Here is a 22,132-nt window from a genome sequence, read left to right as displayed (position 1 = left end):
ATGAAAGGGTGACACCGGATGTACGGTTCCAGTTTTATGGCTCCATACGATAAGCTTGTTAATACGAAAAAAGCATATGGGACCTGAATATGGTAATACTGAGTTGCCGAAACTGGTAGCATTTGACATATAAAATAAAATAACCCAAAATACAAGGCTGTCTGTAAAGTTTTTTGAATCGAGACATACATACCAGCCAATGCCCCTGACTGTAATGGATCAACAGAGACCGAGTTGTATCTATTCGCAGTCCATGGCTAAATGTCATGCAGTGTCATGAGTTCAAAGTGCCTCATTACTTGACTTTTTCGAAACCACAATTCACCTGTTTGGGTAAAATATCAGTCTGGTGGAAGAAAAAAGAAAATTTGTTTCATTTTCTGACCCATTAGTAATAGTGTGAGCTCCCTTCTCACTTTTAACTAATAAAATTAGTTATTCCAAATCAGCCTTCAACAACCTTTCACCTAGAATTTACAATATATGTATCATACTCATGTGGTAAAAACCTTTATTAATGGATGATTTAAATAAATTCAAAATTACTATTAAAAAACAAAATACTGTAGAATCACGTAGTAAATAGGTAATGGAAAGTCAGCACTGTACTGACTTCATAATATGTGTTACTGTAGAGAGTTGCACATCTGCCTTAATTTGTTAAGCTGCAAAATTATTTGTACAGTGTTTGTATCCTATTAAAGGATGGTGCTCAAAAGTTATACTATAAACAAGTATATTTAATTTGACTCCACATTTGAGTGTGTAGCACCTTAGAGTAGATGGCAATTACAAAGACTGATGTAACTTGCAAAGAATTTGATGTATAAAAACATTCTAAGCAGCAATGGACTCATCTCTTTGGCACTCTTGGTTTGGTACCTTTGGAATTAACACAGTGTTACTGGATCTTGTGACATTAAATATCAAATATTTTTAAATACACATATTTTATTTTAGTGAGAATTCTTAACATGACACTCCTTTCATACCATACATGCAGGTATGACATATCTTTGCAGCAAGGAAATCCACCACATGTTCAGCATCTCTCATGCATTGCCATTTACCAGGTAGCCAGTAGCCATGTTGAAGCCCCGCTTCCACTGACAGGAGAGCACTTTAAAACAAGCGCTCCTGAGTCTGTCCTCAGCATCTGTTACGTTACAATGGCAAAAAATTGTGAAAACATTTCCACAAAAGGGCTTGTCACCATCCTTTCAGCTCAAACACCTCCTGTTGAATAGTTTGCCCTCCTTGCAATGGACACCGGTCAGCAGCAGACACCTGATGGCAACTGCCATCTGCCAAGGTGGTCACAATGCATCGTATCTCATTCTACAATCTACAGAGCAAGTTGCTTCCATCACTATAGCAAGTATAAGGGGCAGTCAAATGAAAACAAGACAAATGGAAAAAGTAAGTAGACTGCTGATTATTTCAAAAGTAATCACCATAATTGTCAAAACATTTATCCCACTGTGAGACAAGATGTCAGTGCCTTCATGGAAAAATATTTGCAGTTGCCTACAGAACTATTATTGCACCAGGCATGTACCTTTTTGTCCAAAGCCTTTCTTCTTGGCTTCAAAAATACGCAAATCGCATAAGGAGAAATTGGGACTGTACGGAGAGTGTTTAAGGTCTTTCCAGCAAAACTTCTGCAGCATAGGCAAAACACTCTTCTCAACATGTGAAGCATGCCACCCAGTCCAAATACTCATTAATACTGACAGAAGGCATCATCTGATGCAGGATAATGCCCATCAACATGATGCTGAGACTGTTTTGACTATGCTGCAGAAGTTTCGTTAGGAAGCCTCCTGATCTCTCCCCATACTATTTCCATATTTTTGGAGCTCTGGAGGAAGACATTTGTGGCCATCAGTTTGCTTTGGACAAAGAGGTGCCTGCCTGGGTACAATCATAGCTACACGGACAACCGCAGACATTTTCCCACGAAGGTATTGACCACCTTGTCTCACAGTGGGATAAATGTATTAATGGATATGGTGATTACTTTTGAAATAATGAACAGTTCACTTTTTTTCCCTATCTGTCTTGTTTTCATTTGACTGCCCAATATATAAAATGATTTATGATTCTAGTGTGGGTTTCCACAAAAAATATCTTTTTAAAACTGAGAGAACACCGTGCAGTAAGAATGCCATTGCCATTGCTGTTGCCATTGCCCATGCACAATACCACTTGAAGAATATTAATGTAATTATTCTACTACAATGATTAAAATACACCTTGGGAAAGAAAAGGAAATCATATGGTGATTCACTGTCTTGGGCATGTTGGAGTATAGGTTGTTACGAGGGTGTTTACCTATGTTCACCTTTTTATTTGAAGTTCTAGCATTGCTTTTGAGGTTACACATTGACCTTCGCATAGTTGAAGGTTATGGTTGTTATTTGGTGTTACGAAATGCAGTGTCATCTGGAGAAAGTCTAACATTTGTGAGGTATTATTCACTTTGGGATCAACAGAAGGGAGGTAGCTAGAAACATTTGTGCTATATATGGGATGATGACAGTGGAGAAAATCATGTCAGAAAATGATTTTTTTTTTTTGGGTGGGGGGGCTGAGAATGATTATTCAAATTCAGAAACCTACAAGCTATGATGAATAATGTTTAGATTTAATCCATGATGATACTCAACAATGAACCCTATTTCAGTAAATGTGATCAACTGCAAACATTTAAACTCTGTGTAAAATTTGCATTCAACAGGCAAGATTCAAGGTTAGGTGTAGGGATACTGCAGGCTGTAAATCAAAGAAACAAAAATCTAATATACGCATTTTTGCTTGAACATTATCAATTGATCCTTGATAATTCCTATCCAATATCATTATTGGCAACGAGATACAGTGCCTTTAGGTTAACTTCATCAAAACAAATAAATGGCTGAGGCCTAACAAAAATATTTTCCTCTAGCAAAGCTCACAAAACATAATGTTTTGCTTCTGGTGCCAAACGAAAGTATTTTGTAGTATGAACTGTTTCCCAGGTGTGTGTCCATCACAGCTGCAATTTGCTGACAATGATATGATATGTCTGCTTGTGTCTGTTATGTGCGGATGGATATGTGTGTGTGTGTGTGTGTGTGTGTGTGTGTGTGTGTGTGTGTGTGTGTGTGTGTCCCTGTCACTTTCCCCCCCCAAGGTAAGTCTTTCGGCTCCTGGGATTGGAGTGACTCCTTACCATCTCCCTTAAAACCCACACCCTTTTGTCTTTCCCTCTCCTTCCCTCTTTCCTGATGAAGCAACCGTGGGTTGCGAAAGCTTGAAATTTGTGTGTGTGTTTGTGTTTGTTATTGTTTCTATCAACGTACCAATGCTTTCATTTGGTAAGTTACAGAATCTTTGTTTTTAGATATATTTTTCCCATGTGGAATGTTTCCCTCTATTATATTCATAAACTTGTAAATACTTTGACATGTTCTATACCGTATTTACTCGAATCTAAGCCACACTTTTTTTCTGGTTTTTGTAATCCAAAAAACCGCCTGCGGCTTAGAATCGAGTGCAAAGTAAGCGGAAGTTCTGAAAAATGTAGGTAGGTGCTGCCACAACTAACTTCTGCCGTCAAATATATGTAGCGCTACACTGGCATGTTTGCAGGTACAGAGATAAAAACTGGCGCCAAAACCTCTGCGTCTGTAGATAAATTTAAAAAAAAGGTGGAAGACGAGCTTTTTTCTCCACCCCGAGTTTCGACCACTGCATTTTCATACATTATCCAATGAAGTAAATACAAATTCCGTATTGTTCATCTTCGAATGTAGCAGCATTTCAATGTACTACGAAAATCCAACTGGCGAGACTGTTTGGGTTGTTTGTCAATATGGCCAACCCTACATTCTGAATTTTTTCCTGACTGTGAGAAGAGATGGTTGCTAATAGGAACTTTTATGAATTGTGAATCACATGCAGTATTCTCTTCACCATAAGAATAATATGAATATAAACATTTTGTCATATATTGTTTCCTGTTTGCTGCTATTTCATTTAAATCCTGTCTGCCTAATAAACTACAAAACTAGAGTGAGACAACAGCAAACGCGGAAGAATATACATATCATGTCATGTTTATATTCATATTATTCTTATGCCTAATAGTGATACAGTCAGAAATGAAGCACGGCAATTGAATAGATTTTTAAATCTAAGATGACTCAAATTTCTGTGCAGAATGTAAGGTACTAAAGAGGTGTCTGCAAAGATTTTCAAACGGAGAAAATTTTTCGCTAAACTCTCGTTCAGAACATCTATCATATGCAGCCTATTATTTGGTTCTTGTTGGTCATTATCAAAGTAAGCAGCAGTGTAAGTAACAACAAATAGCAGTCTCTTGCCATTGTTTCGCTAATGAGACGATTCCTATCTTTCTTTCCTTCTTTCTTTTTAAATTGGAAGCGGCGGTAGCATGCACAAAGGCAAGCCATGCCGCGAGCGGCAACAAGCCGTAAACACTCATTATCAGAATCCGACAAACAATGCATGACACAGTACAGTAATGCATTTTCAGCTTAGAGTGACATAAACACCTATAACAAAGAGTACGGCACTTATCAGATCAAAGAAAAATAAGCAATCAATTCAAACCAGATGAAGCGCGTGAAAAAGGAAGGGTACCCTTATAAATACGGACGGAGCGCCTGAAGCATAGCAATGGCTACCTGGTAAAGCTTAACTGCTAAGCTTACGACTCGAACCAAACTATTGTAGCTGTATCGTCATTCATTTGACCTAAATTGTGTCTCATCTTACAATGGACCAACTTTGTTTCGATTTGGAGGTGCTGCCTAAAACTTTTCTCTCCCCTTAAATTTTGAGTCTCAAATTTCAGGTGCGGCAGATTTGGGAAAATTTTTTTTCCTTGATTTCAAGTCTCATTTTTGAGGTGCAGCTTAGATTCGAGTAAATACAGTATCCTTGTAAAAAGAGATCTAAGGATGAATAAAGCTGCTACTACTACTAGTATCTTTCATTATAGGGTGAAATTAGTAATCGTTTTGTAACTTAAATTCTGTTGTTGATGTATAAACAAATATAAATTCTATAATAATTATAAACATTTGTAGGAACAACTAATTGTATTCTTAAAGGATCTATTTGACTCTATTCGAAAACATGTTAGCAAAGCCAGCCCTTAATTCATTCCAAAGCAATTAACAGTTTTGTAAAAAGTATTGTTTGCATAACAATATATGTTAATTTCATCACTTAATCAAATAATTCGGCCTAAACCTTGTAGTAGAACAAACTGTTAAAAAGAACGAAGTTTTTGATGTATTCAGTTAACTTAATGAGTTAAGTTTTAATTGTAATTTCTGTAAATTTAACTTTGAACAATGTGTAGTTTCAGCCCCTATTATCGTGAGGATATATAAGGGCCCGGTAGTCAGTCCATGGACGAGTTTCAGACGAGGAACCTGTGTCGGTTAGAACGACAACAAGGCATCAACTTAACAGTGAAACAAGTGTTATACAATTAGGCCATGTGATAAAACAATGACAGTGTCTGTTCCGTATGTACCCGATTACTTGGAAAGAACTGTGAATTATGTGGTTATGTTTTACTGCTCGTAGATGTTCAACAGTAAACTATCGTAGCAGTATGTGGATGTTCACCCGCAAACTATTAATGAGGATTATGGGAAGTTAGAACAATAGTGCACTGGCCATATATAACTTTATATTATTGGGGGGGGGGGGGGGGGGGGGTTGTGAAAAGTGAAAGTAAAAGACTGTGAAATGCAATTGTGCATCAGTCGGCTACGTGATTTACAGTAGACAGTACCGCACATCCACCCCCTATTTTTTCAGCCAGTACGACGACACCGAGGACAACAAATAAAGAAACAAAGTAGGCGAACTGCTACATACTGTTGCATTTACCTCTGTCTCATCACTACAGTGATGGCTAATACAGCTAATTCACGATGTGGAAGACGAGATTAGTTCTACCTGTTGTGTGAAATGGCCTTCCTGGATTCAAAGATTCAAATTTTCTAACTCAGTTCCTACCTTAAGTAAGGATCATTCTGAAAATTTAATCAAAATTATAAGAAAAAACATAACCTGCTACTGGAGTTCATTTAACGCTCAACAACCACCCTGTAATGTCATCAGAAATAGCAGCAAAGAGCACCTGACCTGCTAACAAGGTGAAACTAGGCATTAATGGCTTGCTCTTACCAAATGTGCTTGGAGATACTAACCAAACTATAGACATAATACTCCCGACAGCTATAATTATTACTCTGCAACTGACATAAATGCTGACGTAATGTTGTTCAGTAAACCATACCCATTCACTAATAGAAATATCTGTACGTATACCCTTTACACCATGTATAATCTGATAATCTAGTGCCAAAGACTGCAGATTCCCATTCACTTTACAACAAAAACAACGTTCATTTAAATAGCTTGTTTCATTTTGTATATCTATAACACTTTTAATCTCTGCCAAACATTATACATTATTTCATTTGCTTTTAATGATGTAAACATTAGTTTCCTCTACCTTTACATCCTCTCCATGCTTTATAATCCATGCAGTTGTGAGAGGTACCAGAAAATAACCAATACGTTTGTGTGATTGTGTCAAACATTCCAGTCTTAACTGAGTTCTTAGTGTTCGTAACCTGAAAAAAGAAATGCATTTTGAAAACTAAAGTAAAAACTGTAAGCATGCAATGCAAAAATGAGAAAAATTCATAATTTCTCTCAATATTTTTATCCAAAATCTATACAGCCACCTGGAAACAATGCCAGGGTATAACGCAAGTTTGTGGCTCCCTGAAAATACATTGATCCCTTTGTATCAAAATATGGGCTTGGACCCATGGGCAATCTTCATAAAGCACTAGCATTTGTCAGTTTACTTGTTGTTTTGCAATTTACTTTTAACAACAACTCTTAGGAATAGTTTCCATCACTGCAGTTTGTGTGTAGTTTTCCCAAGCAGCTTCAAACATGAGTCAGACAAAACCTGTCACTAAGTGGAACTTCCAGGACATATACAAAAGTGTGGAATTTCTCAAGTCCAAAAATTTTTGCTAAAGTCGATCTGTCTGCCTCTCAATTTGGAGATAGCTTGTTTGGGGCACATTTGGTATTTTCAAGACATAAGCTATCAGTTGTTCAGTCAAGTTCGTTTTTCTCTGAAAAGTACTGTGTCAATCCAGATTTGAGAGGTGTCAACTGTTAAGAATAAATGAGTCATTGATAAACACGGTGGTCATCACAAATTAGACTTTAAATGCAAAACACTTACAGCAGTCTTGTTGAACATTACAATTTAAAGATTTGCATCAGGAATGAATTTGCCACAATAGTTTGTTTTTCCCCACAAATGCTAACAGTTCCTTAAGGTTACTAAGTGAAGACAATTTGGTAGCCTCTACAGGCTTCTTCCTAGCCCTTAACCTGTCTACTTAGTAAGTGAAATAAAACCAAAGTTTACATAAACTGCTACTTACACTCTGCATAACAAGTAAATAAGTGAAATTCCAGCAACAATCATTTATTTAATTCATTTGAAAACATAAAGTAAAATAATTTCATCTCTGGATTGATAATGCATATATCCTTACCTGCATGTATACAACAGGTAAATGGTGACAAGTGATTGAAACACAAGCTCAGACTGAGAAAAGATAGGGTAGAAAACCTGACACATCCTTTTCAATTAATCATTTTGTACTTAGCTTACACAATTTGAGGAACTCACAGCAAACTTAAGTCTGGGTGGCTGGGCCATGTGGGCACTACAAATTGCAAGCAGCAATCTGCAGAAGCTAAATAACTGAAAATGCCAAAAACAATCCAAAGGAAAGAAGACATTCACTTTCCAGAGTCTGCATGCAAAGTGTTTATCATGACGTGCTAACAGATTTAAAAAGTATAATTTTAGCTAGGGAGCTGTTGGTGTTGTTGGGTGAAAATTATCTTTTGAGACCCATTTCTACTAAGTAAAGATCAATAAATTTACCTGATTTGTCATTGTGTGAATTTTTTATCCCGCTTGCAGTAAATAGTTCGTGTCAGAAAACATTATGAAACCTTGCAAGAGACTTGGACATATACTAAATTGTATTAAATAGAAGATTCCATGATTGGCTTTGGTGTGTGTGTGTTGGTGGGGGGTGGGGGTGTAAAGTCTCTTAGTTTTGTCATACAGAATTACAGACTTCAGTTGTGCAGACTGCAGTCATGTGTGAGTGAGTGAGTGTGTGTGTGTGTGTGTGTGTGTGTGTGTGTGTGTGTGTGTGTGTGTCAGTCATCTATTTTTGATGGAGGCCTTGCTGGCCAAAAGCTTATTTATGACTCTTTGTGGGGTTTATCTATGACTCAGTATCTCCTCTATATGATGAGTAGCATCTTTCCTTTTCATAACAGAATTACAGGGGCAACCACTTACATGCTACTGTCATGACTTCCATGACTTTTAAGGAGTTCTCCGATAAGGTATTCAGAGTTCTTTAAGTATGGTGAAAACACATAGTGTCCACATTTCCCTAATGTGATACATAACTGTTAAGTTCTCATTCAGACAATTGTGATTTTTTTATTTCTGACCAATGTATGCTCTAATGTTCTTTATACTCGTAACATCATATATTTTGTAAGTTTCTTTCCAATGAAATGTTTGTAATGGAAACTCAGTCTTGTATTATATCCTCAAATGCTAGCTTTTAATTAATGAAGGGGGTGAATTTATTCACACACAGTTTTGGCCAAAAGTCATTTCTGAATATGATCTAATTTCATACACACCTAATTTATACTTTTGAAACTACAATTGTGGTATTGTTACTCTCCTCATTTCTCCAAAGTTAATCTATTTTTGCTTGTTTTTAGAAAACAATATGTAACTGGACTTCTGCGGGTCCAAAATCAATCCAAATGGAATACAAAAACTTGTCTGTGATTTAATACTGTGGTGACACTTTTCTTGTTCATAACTTAAGTTTGTTGTACTTTAATAGAAGACGCGACAGCAATTTCATGATAGCGTTATAGTGTTACAAAGGTATTCAAATTACCTCTTAATCACCTTCTTTTCCGTGTCCCAGTGTAACTCAACGTCCAGAATAGGTTCTTCTGATGGCTGACATAATTCTGTCTCGTGTACAGTTCCAGCTAATGATGCTCTAATGAGGATTGGCTCTTCCAGGAAACCAAATCCAGACCCTGAAACAAAATAACTACAATAATATTGAATATAAGGATGCTAATTACACTTCCATAATCATGCATTCATAAAGTGTTCTGCAGAATCCATCATCCAGAAGATGCTTCAGAAACATACAATGAATTAAGGCATAACAAAGAAAGAATCTGTCATAAATTATTTCTGTAAGCTGTGTTAACTATCAGCTATTATTTACACTGCCTGATAAACAATTGAAGCACCCAGAAAGGGCAGAGGAAACAACATGAAACTTCATAGGTTGAGAGGGTAAGTAATATTATTTCAATGATTACAAAATCAAGTCAAATTTACAAATAACTTGGCAGTATGAGTCCAGTTATCAGTATGGCATTCCTTCTAGCTTGGATGCTAACACTAATGTGAGTGGGAAGAGTGTCAAGAAGCTGTTGTATTCTCTCCTCAGGCAAGACGGCCCATAACTGTTGTTACCAGTCTTTGATATCATGGATACTGGATGTCTCTCGGAATGGTGCGTAAAGTTCTGTACCAGTCACGATTTGACACCAGAATCCAGTTGATCTGGGAGGGCAACCTTACTCATTGGTTTCAATGAACCTGGTGGCTCCGACACTGGGGAATGGTACTGTGCAATGCTGGAGAAACTACAGCATGCAATTAAGAGAAACGTCTGGGAAAACTGTGACAAGGGGTGCCACTGCTTCATGTTATTGCACGTCGCCATATCGCACATGTCGTAACACAGAAGTTACACCAACTCAAGCGGGAGACAATCTATAGCACCTGCCCTATAGTCCTGATCTCTCCCCATGTGATTATTGTGCCTTCAGTCCATTAAAAAAGGCCTTGAAGTGCCAACAATTCCTATTGGACAAGGATGTGCAGCACGTAGTTGCAAACTTCTTCATGCAGCACAACACAGTGTTTTACCAAACGGATATCTTCAACTAGATGTATCGGTGTGATGATTGCCACAACACTCGTGGCATTTCTGCCTGATTGAAATACCAATTCTGGAATGTATGGCCCTCAAACGGAAACTTTTTGATCACCCTTTATATAATACAATTAGCAATAGGGTTTCTACTATGAGAAAATCTACTGCTTTCTCTTATTCATATGGATGCTTGTTTGGTAGTCTCATCTACATAAAAGAATGTGTAGAAGTGCCAAGATAGCCGGCATTTGATATGACTGCTGTTATATCCTAGCCAGTAATGCCAACCGAGCCTGCTGCCAAAAGGTTGGCAGCATCAAAGTCTGGACGCCGTCCGCATAAGCAGCGCCAGCGATACAGGAAATCGCCGCAAGTCTGCGTGCGCCTCTTCTGGCTTCTGGCTTCTTAAGCGCTGGAGTCGCGAGCGCTAGGACAGTTCTGTATTCGCCGCTCAGTGGGATACTCGCCACCGATTTGTGCACTTGCTAGTCAGTTGTGTGTTCATCGCAGCAGAGCTGTTGTTTGTCGTCAGCCGACGCTGACCTAGCCGCTCCGACTCGAACTAGACAGATTTCTGTAGACACGGAGTTCACTACTGTGTTTCTGTATCTTCGTTAATAAAGATAAGTACCGACTTTTATTTAATCAGAGTGTTTGGGTTTTCATCTTTCTGTTCACTGTTCCAGCGGACCGGTCGGCCCGCTATTAAAAGTGTGGCGGTGACTTCGTAAGCCGTATCTACAGCGAAGTGTTTGTCGCTACGAACCCCGCCACAAAAACTGCTTTCACAGATGACCCTGCAGCTGATAGGATAGGATATGACCATGACTGGACTGGAAAGGGCTGGAATAAGACTTGCCTCGCACCTGGGTCTTTCACAGGGGTTTGACCCATGTAACGTGAATGCATCACCACTAATAAACTGTGACCCAGAGCAGAGTTGGTCATCAGTCAGTGGCAGGACAAACTGCTGAATACAATATGCTTGACTTCAATGGCTGCTTCACAACCGATGCCATCTGGATTTCCCCCCTCCCTCCATATTAGGTTCTCTGAACTGCATAAACGGGAACTGTTCATACAAGACATCCACGATACTGAAATCCTCTTTGTCTCGATCGCTATCCCCAGGCCCACGCCCACCTCTATAGCTGTTCCTATGGCCCTCAAGTTGCAGTATTCTTTCTGTCTTGTTTATGTGCCTACTGTTTGCTCTCTGGGAACGGGATATGATTATCGGTTGAATGCAAAAACTATCCCCATTAAATTCCACATGGAGATATATTTCGTAGTTAGTCATAAATGTGTACAAAGCTTGAGATACACAACAGAACTAAAAACTAACATCAAAGCCACACAGCCCCCCCACCCCACCCCCTCTCACCCACCCCTCCCCTGCAGTACAGAGTACCACCTGTGAGGCTTGAGTGGAGGTCATTTGGGTGTCGGCATCGGTAATCGTCGTGCGAGGCGGCAGGCGCACATCCGGGATTTCCATCTTGGTCAAGACCCATGAACCATGGACCTTGCCGTTGGTGGGGAGGCTTGCGTGCCTCAGCGATACAGATGGCCGTACCATAGGTGCAACCACAACGGAGGGGTATCTGTTGAGAGGCCAGACAAACGTGTGGTTCCTGAAGAGAGGCAGCAGCCTTTTCAGTAGTTGCAAGGGCAACAGTCTGGATGATTGACTGATCTGGCCTTGTAACGATAACCAAAATGGCCTTGCTGTGCTGGTACTGCAAACAGCTGAAAGAAAGGGGAAACTACAGCCGTAATTTTTCCCAAGGGCAAGCAGCTTTACTGTATGGTTAAATAATGATGGTTTCCTCTTGGGTAAAACATTCCGGAGGTAAAGTAGTCCCCCATTCGGATCTCCGGGCGGGGACTACTCAGGGGGATGTTGTTATTGGGAGAAAGAAAACTGGCGTTCTACGGATCGAAGTGTGGAATGTCAGATCCTTTAATCGAGCAGGTAGGTTAGAAAATTTAAAAAGGGAAATGGATAGGTTAAAGTTAGATATAGTGGGAATTAGTGAAGTTCGGTGGCAGGAGGAACAAGACTTTTGGTCAGGTGAATACAGGGTTATAAATACAAAATCAAATAGAGGTAATGCAGGAGTAGTTTTAATAATGAATAAAAAAATATGCGTGCGGGTAAGCTACTACAAACAGCATAGTGAACGCATTATTGTGGCCAAGATACACACGAAGCCCACGCCTACTACAGTAGTACAAGTTTATATGCCAACTAGCTCTGCAGATGATGAAGAAATTGATGAAATGTATGATGAGATAAAAGAATTTATTCAGATAGTGAAGGGAGATGAAAATTTAATAAGTCATGGATGACTGGAATTCGAGTGTAGGAAAAGGAACATGGATTGGGGCTAAGAAATGAAAGAGGAAGCTGCCTGGTAGAATTTTGCACAGAGCATAACTTAATCATAGCTAACACTTGGTTCAAGAATCACAAAAGAAGGTTGTATACATGGAAGAATCCCGGGGATACTAAAAGGTATCAGATAGATTATACAATGGTAAGACAGATTTAGGAACCAGGTTTTAAATTGTAAGACATTTCCAGGGGCAGATGTGGACTCTATTGGTTATGAACTGTAGATTAAAACTGAAGAAACTGCAAAAAGGTCGGAATTTAAGAAGATGGGACCTGGATAAGCTGACTAAACCAGAGGTTGTACAGAGTTTCAGGGAGAGCATAAGGGAACAATTGACAGCAGTGGGGGAAAGAAGTACAGTAGAAGAAGAATGGGTAGCTCTGAGGGATGAAGTAGTGAAGGCAGCAGAGAATCAAGTAGGTAAAAAGACGAGGGCTAGTAGACACCCTTGGGTAACAGAAGAAATATTGAATTTAATTGATGAAAGGAGAAAATATAAAAATGCAGTAAATGAAGCACGCAAAAAGGAATACAAACGTCTCAAAAATGAGATCGACAGGAAGTGCAAAATGGCTAAGCAGGGATGGCTAGGGGACAAATGTAAGGATGTAGAGGCTTATCTCACTAGGGATAAGATAGATACTGCCTACAAGAAAATTAAAGAGACCTTTGGAGAAAAGAGAACCACTTGTATGAATATCAAGAGCTCAGATGGAAACCCAGTTGTAACCAAAGAAGGGAAAGCAGAAAGATGGAAGGAGTGTATAGAGGGTCTATACAAGGGCGATGTACTTGAGGACAATATTATAGAAATGGAAGAGAATGTAGATGAAGATGAAATGGGAGATACAATACTGTGTGAAGAGTTTGACAGAGCACTGAAAGACCTGAGTCGAAACAAGGCCCCGGGAGTAGACAACATTCCATTAGAGCTACTGACGGCCTTGGGAGAGCCAGTCCTGACAAAACTCTACCATCTGTTGAGCAAGATGTATGAGACAGGCGAAATACCCTCAGACATCAAGAAGAATATAATAATTCCAATCTCAAAGAAAGCAGGTGTTGACAGATGTGAAAATTACCGAACTATCAGTTTAGTAAGCCACAGCTGCAAAATACTAACACGAATTCTTTACAGATGAATGGAAAAACTGGTAGAAGCCGACATTGGAGAAGATCAGTTTGGATTCCATAGAAATATTGGAACACGTGACGCAATATTGACCTTACGACTTATCTTAGAAGAAAGATTAAGGAAAGGCTAACCTATGTTTCTAGCATTTGTAAACTTAGAGAAAGATTTTGACAATGTTGACTGGAATACTCTCTTTCAAATTCTAATTGTGGCAGGGGTAAAATACAGGGAGCGAAAGGCTATTTACAATTTGTACAGAAACCAGATGGCTGTCATAAGAGTCGAGGGGCATGAAAGGGAAGCACTGGTTGGGAAGGGAGTGAGACAGGGTTGTGGACTGTCAACGATGTTATTCAATCTGTATATTGATTAAGCAGTAAAGGAAACAAAAGAAAAATTTGGAGTAGGTATTAAAATCCATGGAGAAGAAATAAAAACTTTGAGGTTCGCCGATGATATAGTAATTCTGTCAGAGACAGCAAAGGACTTGGAAGAGCAGTTGAACGGAATGGACAATGTCTTGAAAGGAGGATATAATATGAACATCAACAAAAGCAAAATGAGGATAATGGAATGTAGTCGAATTAAGTCGGGTGATGCTGAGGGAATTAGATTAGGAAATGAGACACTTGAAGTAGTAAAGGAGTTTTGCTATTTGGGGAGCAAAGTAACTGATGATGGTCGAAGTAGAGAGGATAGAAAATGTAGACTGGCAATGGCAAGGAAAGCGTTTCTGAAGAAGAGAAGTTTGTTAACATCGGGTATTGATTTAAGTGTCAGGAAGTCGTTTCTGAAAGTATTTGTATGGAGTGTAGCCATGTATGGAAGTGAAACATGGACAATAAATAGTTTGGACAAGAAGAGAATAGAAGCTTTCGAAATGTGGTGCTACAGAAGAATGCTGAAGATTAGATGGGTAGATCACATAACTAATGAGGAGGTATTGAATAGAATTGGGGAGAAGAGGAGTTTGTGGCACAACTTGACGAGAAGAAGGGACCGGTTGGTAGGACATGTTCTGAGGCATCAAGGGATCACAAATTTAGCATTGGAGGGCAGCATGGAGGGTAAAAATCGTAGAGGGAGACCGAGAGATGAATACACTAAGCAGATTCAGAAGAATGTAGGTTGCAGTAGGTACTGGGAGATGAAGAATCTTGCACAGGATAGGGTAGCATGGAGAGCTGCATCAAACCATTCTCAGGACTGAAGACAACCACAACAACAACAACAACAAGGCTGAGTGCGAATGCGGAGTGATTGGCGGCAGGTCCACCTCGTAGTCAGTCAACCAGTCGGGGCAGACGATGCGTCTGGCCCAAGAGCAGGTGTGTGGGACAGCCTGCAGTGCGGTGCCCACCCCGAATGCAGATCGAGCCATCGGAGGACATGAACGCGCGAATTTCTGACGGGTCAGACTCACAGGGGGAGGGGGACAGGCTATGCGCTACACTGACATTTAACTGCCCATTGGAGGGCGAGGCCGCGGTGTCTGTTAGGAGCACGAGCACATGGTTATCGACGGTGATGATTGACACGTCGTCCACGCGGTGTGGTGGCACGTTGCACCACAGGTTGATTGAGGGAGAGCGGGTCTCCGCAGTCAGTGAAGTGGTGGCGATACGAACACATGGGGTGGATGGCGACATGCCTGGAAAACCTGCAAATGGTGAAGATGAATCACGAGTTGGAGAAAACAGCACTATGGGATGAGACAAAATATTTTCAGACTCCGTGGCAGAAAAGTCATCAGGAGGGTCCGATTGAGATGCAGAGGGGCATCGGAGACCACGAAAGCAGGTTTGAGCCTGTGCAATGAAACAGTTTGAGGACGATCTTTAACCATAATGTCGAACGTTGTCTCGCCCCGGCGGAGTACTTTAAAGGGGCCGAGGTAGGATGATTGCAGGGGTTGTCTAATGTATCATCCCTGAGCATAATGTGGGAGCAAGTGTTGAGTGCGGTTGGCATGTAAGTGTCCAGTGGGGAATGGCTGATAGGCGGGTGTAGCCATGCATGTTTGAAGTGAGTTCGCATGCGACTAATGAAATCTGGGGAGGGGGGAAAATCCTTGGGTGCTTGAGGCAGGATAAGTTCCCCTGGTAGGACAGGGTTCTCGCCGAAAACGAATTCGGAGATGGTTCCCTGTAAGTCTGGTTTAAAGGTCAAATGGAGACTGATTAACACCCATGGAAGCACCTTGGACCAGAGACAGTCATGGCACCTGAGGGCAGTTTTGAGGGTGCGGTGCCACCATTCAACTAACCCGTTGCTTTGCAGGTGGAAGGTTGTTGTACGAAATGTTTTAATGCCACAGATGTTACATAAAATGGTGAACAGGGGAGACTCAAGCTGCCGACCTTGGTCGGTGGTGATGGTGGTCAGGCAACTGAACCTGGCAATACATGAGGAGACGAAACCCTTGGTCACGGTTTCAGCGGTGATGTTGGAAAAAGGAACAGCTTCCACCCAGCGAGACATGCGGTCAATTGTGGAGAGTATATATCTGTGGCCCTCCAATGGTGGTAGTGGACCAATAAGGTCGATATGTACATGACGAAATCTTCCTTGCGGAATGTCGAACTTGCCTAGTGGAGGGGAGGTGTGGTGGCCGATTTTTTTGCGTTGACAGGAGACCCAGCTGCGTGCCCAGGTCTGACAGTCCCGTTTAATATTTTTCCAAATGAAATGCTCGGATACGACCCGTGTGGTGGTGCTGATGCCAGGGTGAGCGAGGTTATGCAAAGCATCGAAGGCTTGCTGGCACAATGTGGGCGGGAGCAACAGCCGCAGGGTGCTGGAAGAAGAATCACACCACACCTCATCCAAAACACCGGGGAACTTGGCTTTGGTAAACACAAGAGATGTTTGAGGATCTGCGAGGAGAGCTTGAGATTCCTCATCAGAGGCCTGGGGAGTGGCCACGTTGGATAAGTCAATGATGCGTGAGACAGTATTGATCCTCAAGAAAAAATCAGCGGGGATGTGTTCTGTGCCTTTGATGTAGCAAACATGTGTTGTGAATTGAGAGACTAAATCAAAGTGGCGGAGACGCCAAGGGGTTGGATCCTCGGTAGGGATGCAGAAAGCGTCTGCTAGTGGTTTGTGATAAGTAAGGGTGAAGGACGAACGGCCCTCGACGTCGGGGTGAAAGTGTTTAACGGCTTCATAGACCGCCAAAAGTTCCCTATCAAAAGCGAAATATTTCTTCTGAGCTGTAGACAGTTTCTTAGAGAAGAAATGAATGGGAGAAACCATGTTGCCTTTGCGTTGCTGTAGTACTGCCCTCACCGTGATGTCGCTGGCGTCCATAGTGATGAACAACTTGGCCGACGGGTCAGGTTGGGTGAGTGTCACAGCGTGAGCTAAGGAAGTTTTTAGAGCCTTGTAGGCCTCCAGCATAGGTTCAGTCCAGCGAACTGGTTTTAAGGCCTGAAGGCTGTTTGCCCGACAGCGAGTCTGTCAGTGGGGCCTGCACGGCAGCGGCAGAAGGCAGATCCGATGGTAGTAATTTATTGTACCCAAGAAATGTCAGAGTTCTTTGTAAGTAGCCAGAGGCAGCAGTGACTAGATGGCCTGCACGTGGGATTTGGGAGGCTGTATTCCGTCTGTGGAGATGGTATAATCCAAAAATGTGACAGAAGACTGGTGCAATTGGAATTTGTCCTTGTTGACCTCGACGCCATTGGAGTTCATGGTCTGGAGGACCTTTCATAAATGATTTTCGTGTTCCTCAGCCGAGTTGCTGAAAATGAGTGTGTCATTCAGATATGCAAAGCAAAACTCGAACTGTCATAAGATTGAGTCGATGAAATGTTGCCATGTTTGTGCCGTATTTTTCAGACCGAATAGCATGAAGTTGTATTGGAACAAACCGAGCAGCGTGATAATAGCTGTCTTTGGAATGTCTTCCGGTTCTACAGAAGTCTGGTGATAGGCACGTTTACAGTAAATAACACTGGAGATTGTGGCGCCTGGTAACATATGAGTGAAATTGTTTATGTTTGGCACTGGGTAATTGTCCATGACAGTATGAGCATTTAAGCATCTGTAGTCGCCTCATATTCAGAAAGAACCATCATGTTTGGTGATGAGGTGAATCATTAAAGACCAGTTGGTATCCGAATGTTGCAGGATACCTGCCTCCAAAAGTTCGTTAATTTGCTGCCAGGCCGCATGCAACTTAATGGGGTTGAGGCGTCTAACCTTGTGCTAATAGGAGGGCCGGCAGTGGTAAGTATCTTGTGTGTTGTTCCGCCAGTGACGGAAGAAACTGAGAACTGCACACGAGACTGAGCAACGTCCTAACCGGTGCGGGTGAGAGAGGCGTTGGCATCGCGCAGGGAACAGCGATGGCTGCCGAGTCATGTGGCTGGCACACGAGAGAGGGGGGGAATGTTTATCAACACGCAGGGTAGCTACCTGCATGGTGGGCGTGGTCGTATTGTGCATGTGACTGTCATTAGAAGCACCGTTTGAAACACATGGCACTGAATGTGGCAACCACGTCGGGGGGTGCGGTGTCTACCGGATGTGAATCGTCACACGCGATTAATGCTTTTGGACTAAGCTGCTGAGTGCCCGAGCTGGTGTCTGCTGGAGAAACTTGATTAGGTGGTGGCAGTGTGGACTGCAGTTTCATCAGCAAGGTACGAGCTGTGACGAGCTCGTTGTAAGTGTGTGCTATCCATTGTTTCAGCTTGTCATTTTCCTGGCGGAGTTGTGTCGCCGTGTCATATTCTGACAGTAAGTTAGTGACGCAGGTCACAATGTTGCTCGCGAAGGCGGAGCACTCGCGTACTAACTCACATGTCACAAGAGAAACAGACCATGGGTCATAAGTGCGGGAGTGTGGTATCTGAGTGTTAGTGGGACAATGTAGCACTGAGCCCTGTACCACGTTCGGAGAGAGTTTGTAATGCGATAAAAAAATCCATACCGAGAATTGGTTTATCGATGTCAGCAATGTAGAAAGTCCACGGAAAGCACAGAGAAGGAGATAAGTGCACCGTAACTTTAACAGAGCCTGAGGTTTGTAACGTTGATGCGTTGACAGCTTGTAGAAGTGACCTCGTCAGTGAAAGGCAGGAGGAGTCAACAATGTGGGTACGATAGACACGACAGCACCTGTGTCAACTAGGAAGACAAGCCGTGACAAAACATCAGTCACGTATAAATGACCACTCGACCCTGTGGACAAGTGGATGGAGTGCAATGTGTGAGGATGTCTGTGATGTTCCCTGCAGGACTCGGTGTCTTCTAGATCCTGCAGTCGGCGTTTGGCAGCTGGCAAGGTAATCGACACTTCTTGGCATCATCGCCAAAAATCTTGTGGTATCAACAATACAGATGAGCTGGATGTGGTGGTGGCGACGATTGTGGCAGTGGAGGAGGCTTGTCCTCATTGATCTGTTCCGGGATGTATACTGGCACTTACGGTGTGTGGGCGATTCTTGAGTGCTCCGACGGAGGAGAGAGCGAGCGGATGCTGCCTGATGGTGTAGACGGCAACAAAGGTAGATCGAGCTCTGCCTCTGCCCACAGACGGCTGGTAAACAGGAGCAGTTGTGCCAACCAGTGGTGAGCGGTGTGCTGGTTGGTGTTATCGCAGCAGTGCATACAGCTGGTGTGAGATGCGAAGACGAGAGCCAATTGACTCAAAGGAGTGTGGTAGCAGGTGATTCTGCAGGTTGGTAGGTAACTTGGCAGACCATACCACCCACAGAGTAATGTCTGGCATTGTATGTTCACTCAGAAGTAATCGAAGGAGGCGCCAGAGTTGTGATGGAGAACAGTCCCCCAAGTGCTCCTTGTACAAGATCTTGATGATTAATTCTTCTGGTGAGCAGGCGAGTCAGTCCAATATTGTTTTCTTTGCAAACCCGTACTTTGGTGGGGGCAGGGGCAAGAGGAGTAGATCACAAATTAAGTCCAAGTAATCATGGAGGCGCGTGACGAGACATAGGAATGTAGAGTTGTTGTCGGACACATGATGTAACTTGAACAGATGCTCCACACAAGTACAAACCACGATACAGTGTTGTCCTCATGTCCAGCTTTGGCAGACGGCCGGAGGGGGGTGGGATGGGATGGGGGGGGGGGGGACAAAAGCGGCTTCGGTGTATCTTGGAAGGCCTGCTGGTCCATTGTAGGAGGGGCCGTACTGCAGCCCAGCACCATAGGCGTAAGTGTGTTATTGGCAGACACGTCTGAAGCAATAGCGGGTTACATTGTCCTAGACATGTTGAGAAAACATGACACGGACACACGGTCGGTACTGTGGGAAAGAGCGGTTGTACAACAAGCGTGGCGGTCCCGTAAACTGGACCGGTGGTTAAAGGTACAGATTTGGAATTGTCCACCTCGGAAATGACGCGGAAGCCTGGCGCGGCAGACACTGGCGGAACTGTGTGAGAGGCGAGCGGCTGAATGATCGGAATCGGGGCCCCCCGATGTGTGGGGAGGGGTTGTAGGGGGGGGGGGGGGGGATGTGTGGTACTTTGTGTGACAACAGAGTGAGTTTTCTGTGCACATCGGGAACACACCCCGTGTGGTCGGACTATAAATTACCAGTGAAACTTGCTGAAGATCACATTATTGTGGTAAAACGTTCCTGGAAGGCGAAGCGCTGTAAGATGTGCTTGAGCCCAGGTGGTCAAAAAACTGAGCAACAGGTCTGGTGGGTGAGCAAGGGGAATTTGGTGCATGAAAATGTCCAGCATTAGTTTGTGAGTGAGGCAAAACCAGTATAGGTTGATAGCGTGTGCGTTTTGCACAAATGGAGGCATTGCACACAGCATGACTGTAACCAACGTTGCAGTCCGTTGAGAGTCAAAGTACATGTGCAAATGTAGATCACTTTGAACATTACACAATTGACTAGAGTTCAACACCCTGGCAGCAACGAGGTCATTAGAGATGGCCATCTCCAAGAGGACAGTGCCTGGTAAAGAACTGTGACGCACAAAACAACCTTCAAGTTGATGACAATGTTACCATTCCACAAGATATGGTTTTAATTTTCTTTTGAATTTGCAGAGGCTGAGAATACATCCTCACCATGTGACAGACGATACAACTGCTGAGGAATGATAACATGTTTATACAGAATTGCGCACCCTTTGTGAATTTCTACATACTTTGGGCTTGACGAGAAATATGTATAGGGGCGACAATACACTGCTCAGCAACATGTGCAGAAGAGGAGAGTGGCTGAATTTATGAAGGAAGGAAGATTATGGTTTAACACACCGTCAACATTGAGGTCACTACAGATAAGCTGAAATTACGGATCTGTGATATCTTTCTGACAGAAACATTCTTAGTAAGTAAAATTTTACTCATTGCTTACCAAAATTTATTCACTTACAATGATCAAGTTCAGAGACTTAATTTCACTACCTTCTTCCCAAGTTCTCCTTATGACAACAGTGTGTTTTTGTTCTTTTCTGGTGCACAAATTGTCATTATTTTTGAGACCCAGTACCTTGAATTTAGATAAATTCTGCAGTACTATGGTGACCTTACCTATGTTTTAACAGACAGAAATTCAATCTGTATGCAAAAAAAGTCAATGACAATAAGCAGCATGGGTTGTAGATATTCAGCTTTCCAATGTAATTTCCTTTGTAATCAGTGTGGCATTTTCTATTCAGGCTCCGTAGCTCACAATGATAAACATGGATTACGTAGGTCAGAGCTAAGGCTCTGGGATCATTTCAACAAAATCCTGATGCTGTATCAAAAAGTGCACAAGCATTTTTAGTAGCACTGGGCTGTGCAACATCTGTTTGAGAACAGATGACACATACATGGAATAGCCCACAATCAATGTTATCATCAGTGTTACATGAAGCACAGACAGTGGTAGCAGGCACAAGCAAGTTCTCACTGTGACACCCCATGTATCGCCTGTAACAAAACAGGACAGTTAGCAATTGTGTGCTTCAGGTACATCACCCTCAGCCCATGCTATTATGCTCAAGTCCACACAGGACTCCAAGCAAGTTGACATTTACCCCAAGCATTAACAACTGTGCTACAGATTTCAAATTAGACACATGAGCCATAGTGTGTCTAATGAATATGGATGACTGAAGGCAGATTAATTTTCCATGGAATCAGAAGTTTCAGTAGTGATCACATATACGGTGAAACAATTCAGCTGTGGAGCCAGGTTATATTGCAAGGCAAGTGTAACACAACTGAATCAGAAACTAATTTTTGGTCACTTCAAATGTAGCAGCTAAAATTTTTGGACATGGTGGGCTTAGTCTTTTTGCATTTCTGATTCAAGATCATGTGGATTAAATTTCAACCCTCATCCCATTTCGTGACCTATGAAGTTTTTATACAGTTCTTATCTTCATAAAGTAGTAGTAGTAGTGGGGAATAGTAGTAGTAGTATAAGTAGTAGCAGTAGTAGTAGCTTTATTCATCCGTAGATCTATTTTTACAAGGATGTA

At 42.0% G+C, this 22,132-nt stretch overlaps 1 protein-coding gene across 2 annotated transcripts in view; it reads right to left on the bottom strand.

Annotated features, from left to right (window-relative positions):
• Positions 1-22,132, bottom strand: part of LOC126092383 (centrosomal protein of 120 kDa-like) — a 185,848-nt gene that overhangs the window by 159,979 nt on the left and 3,737 nt on the right. For both annotated transcript variants that reach the window (XM_049907947.1, XM_049907946.1), the window contains exons 2-3: positions 9,069-9,216; positions 6,545-6,665 (exon numbers count right to left, since the gene is read on the bottom strand). In XM_049907947.1, coding sequence (XP_049763904.1) covers positions 6,545-6,665; positions 9,069-9,216 — 269 coding nt within the window. The remainder of the gene's footprint in view (positions 1-6,544; positions 6,666-9,068; positions 9,217-22,132) is intronic.

The sequence above is a fragment of the Schistocerca cancellata genome, chromosome 7 (genome assembly GCF_023864275.1).
Source record: "Schistocerca cancellata isolate TAMUIC-IGC-003103 chromosome 7, iqSchCanc2.1, whole genome shotgun sequence".
NCBI classification, from domain to species: domain Eukaryota; kingdom Metazoa; phylum Arthropoda; class Insecta; order Orthoptera; family Acrididae; genus Schistocerca; species Schistocerca cancellata.
This window is presented reverse-complemented; position numbering and strand designations above follow the sequence as displayed.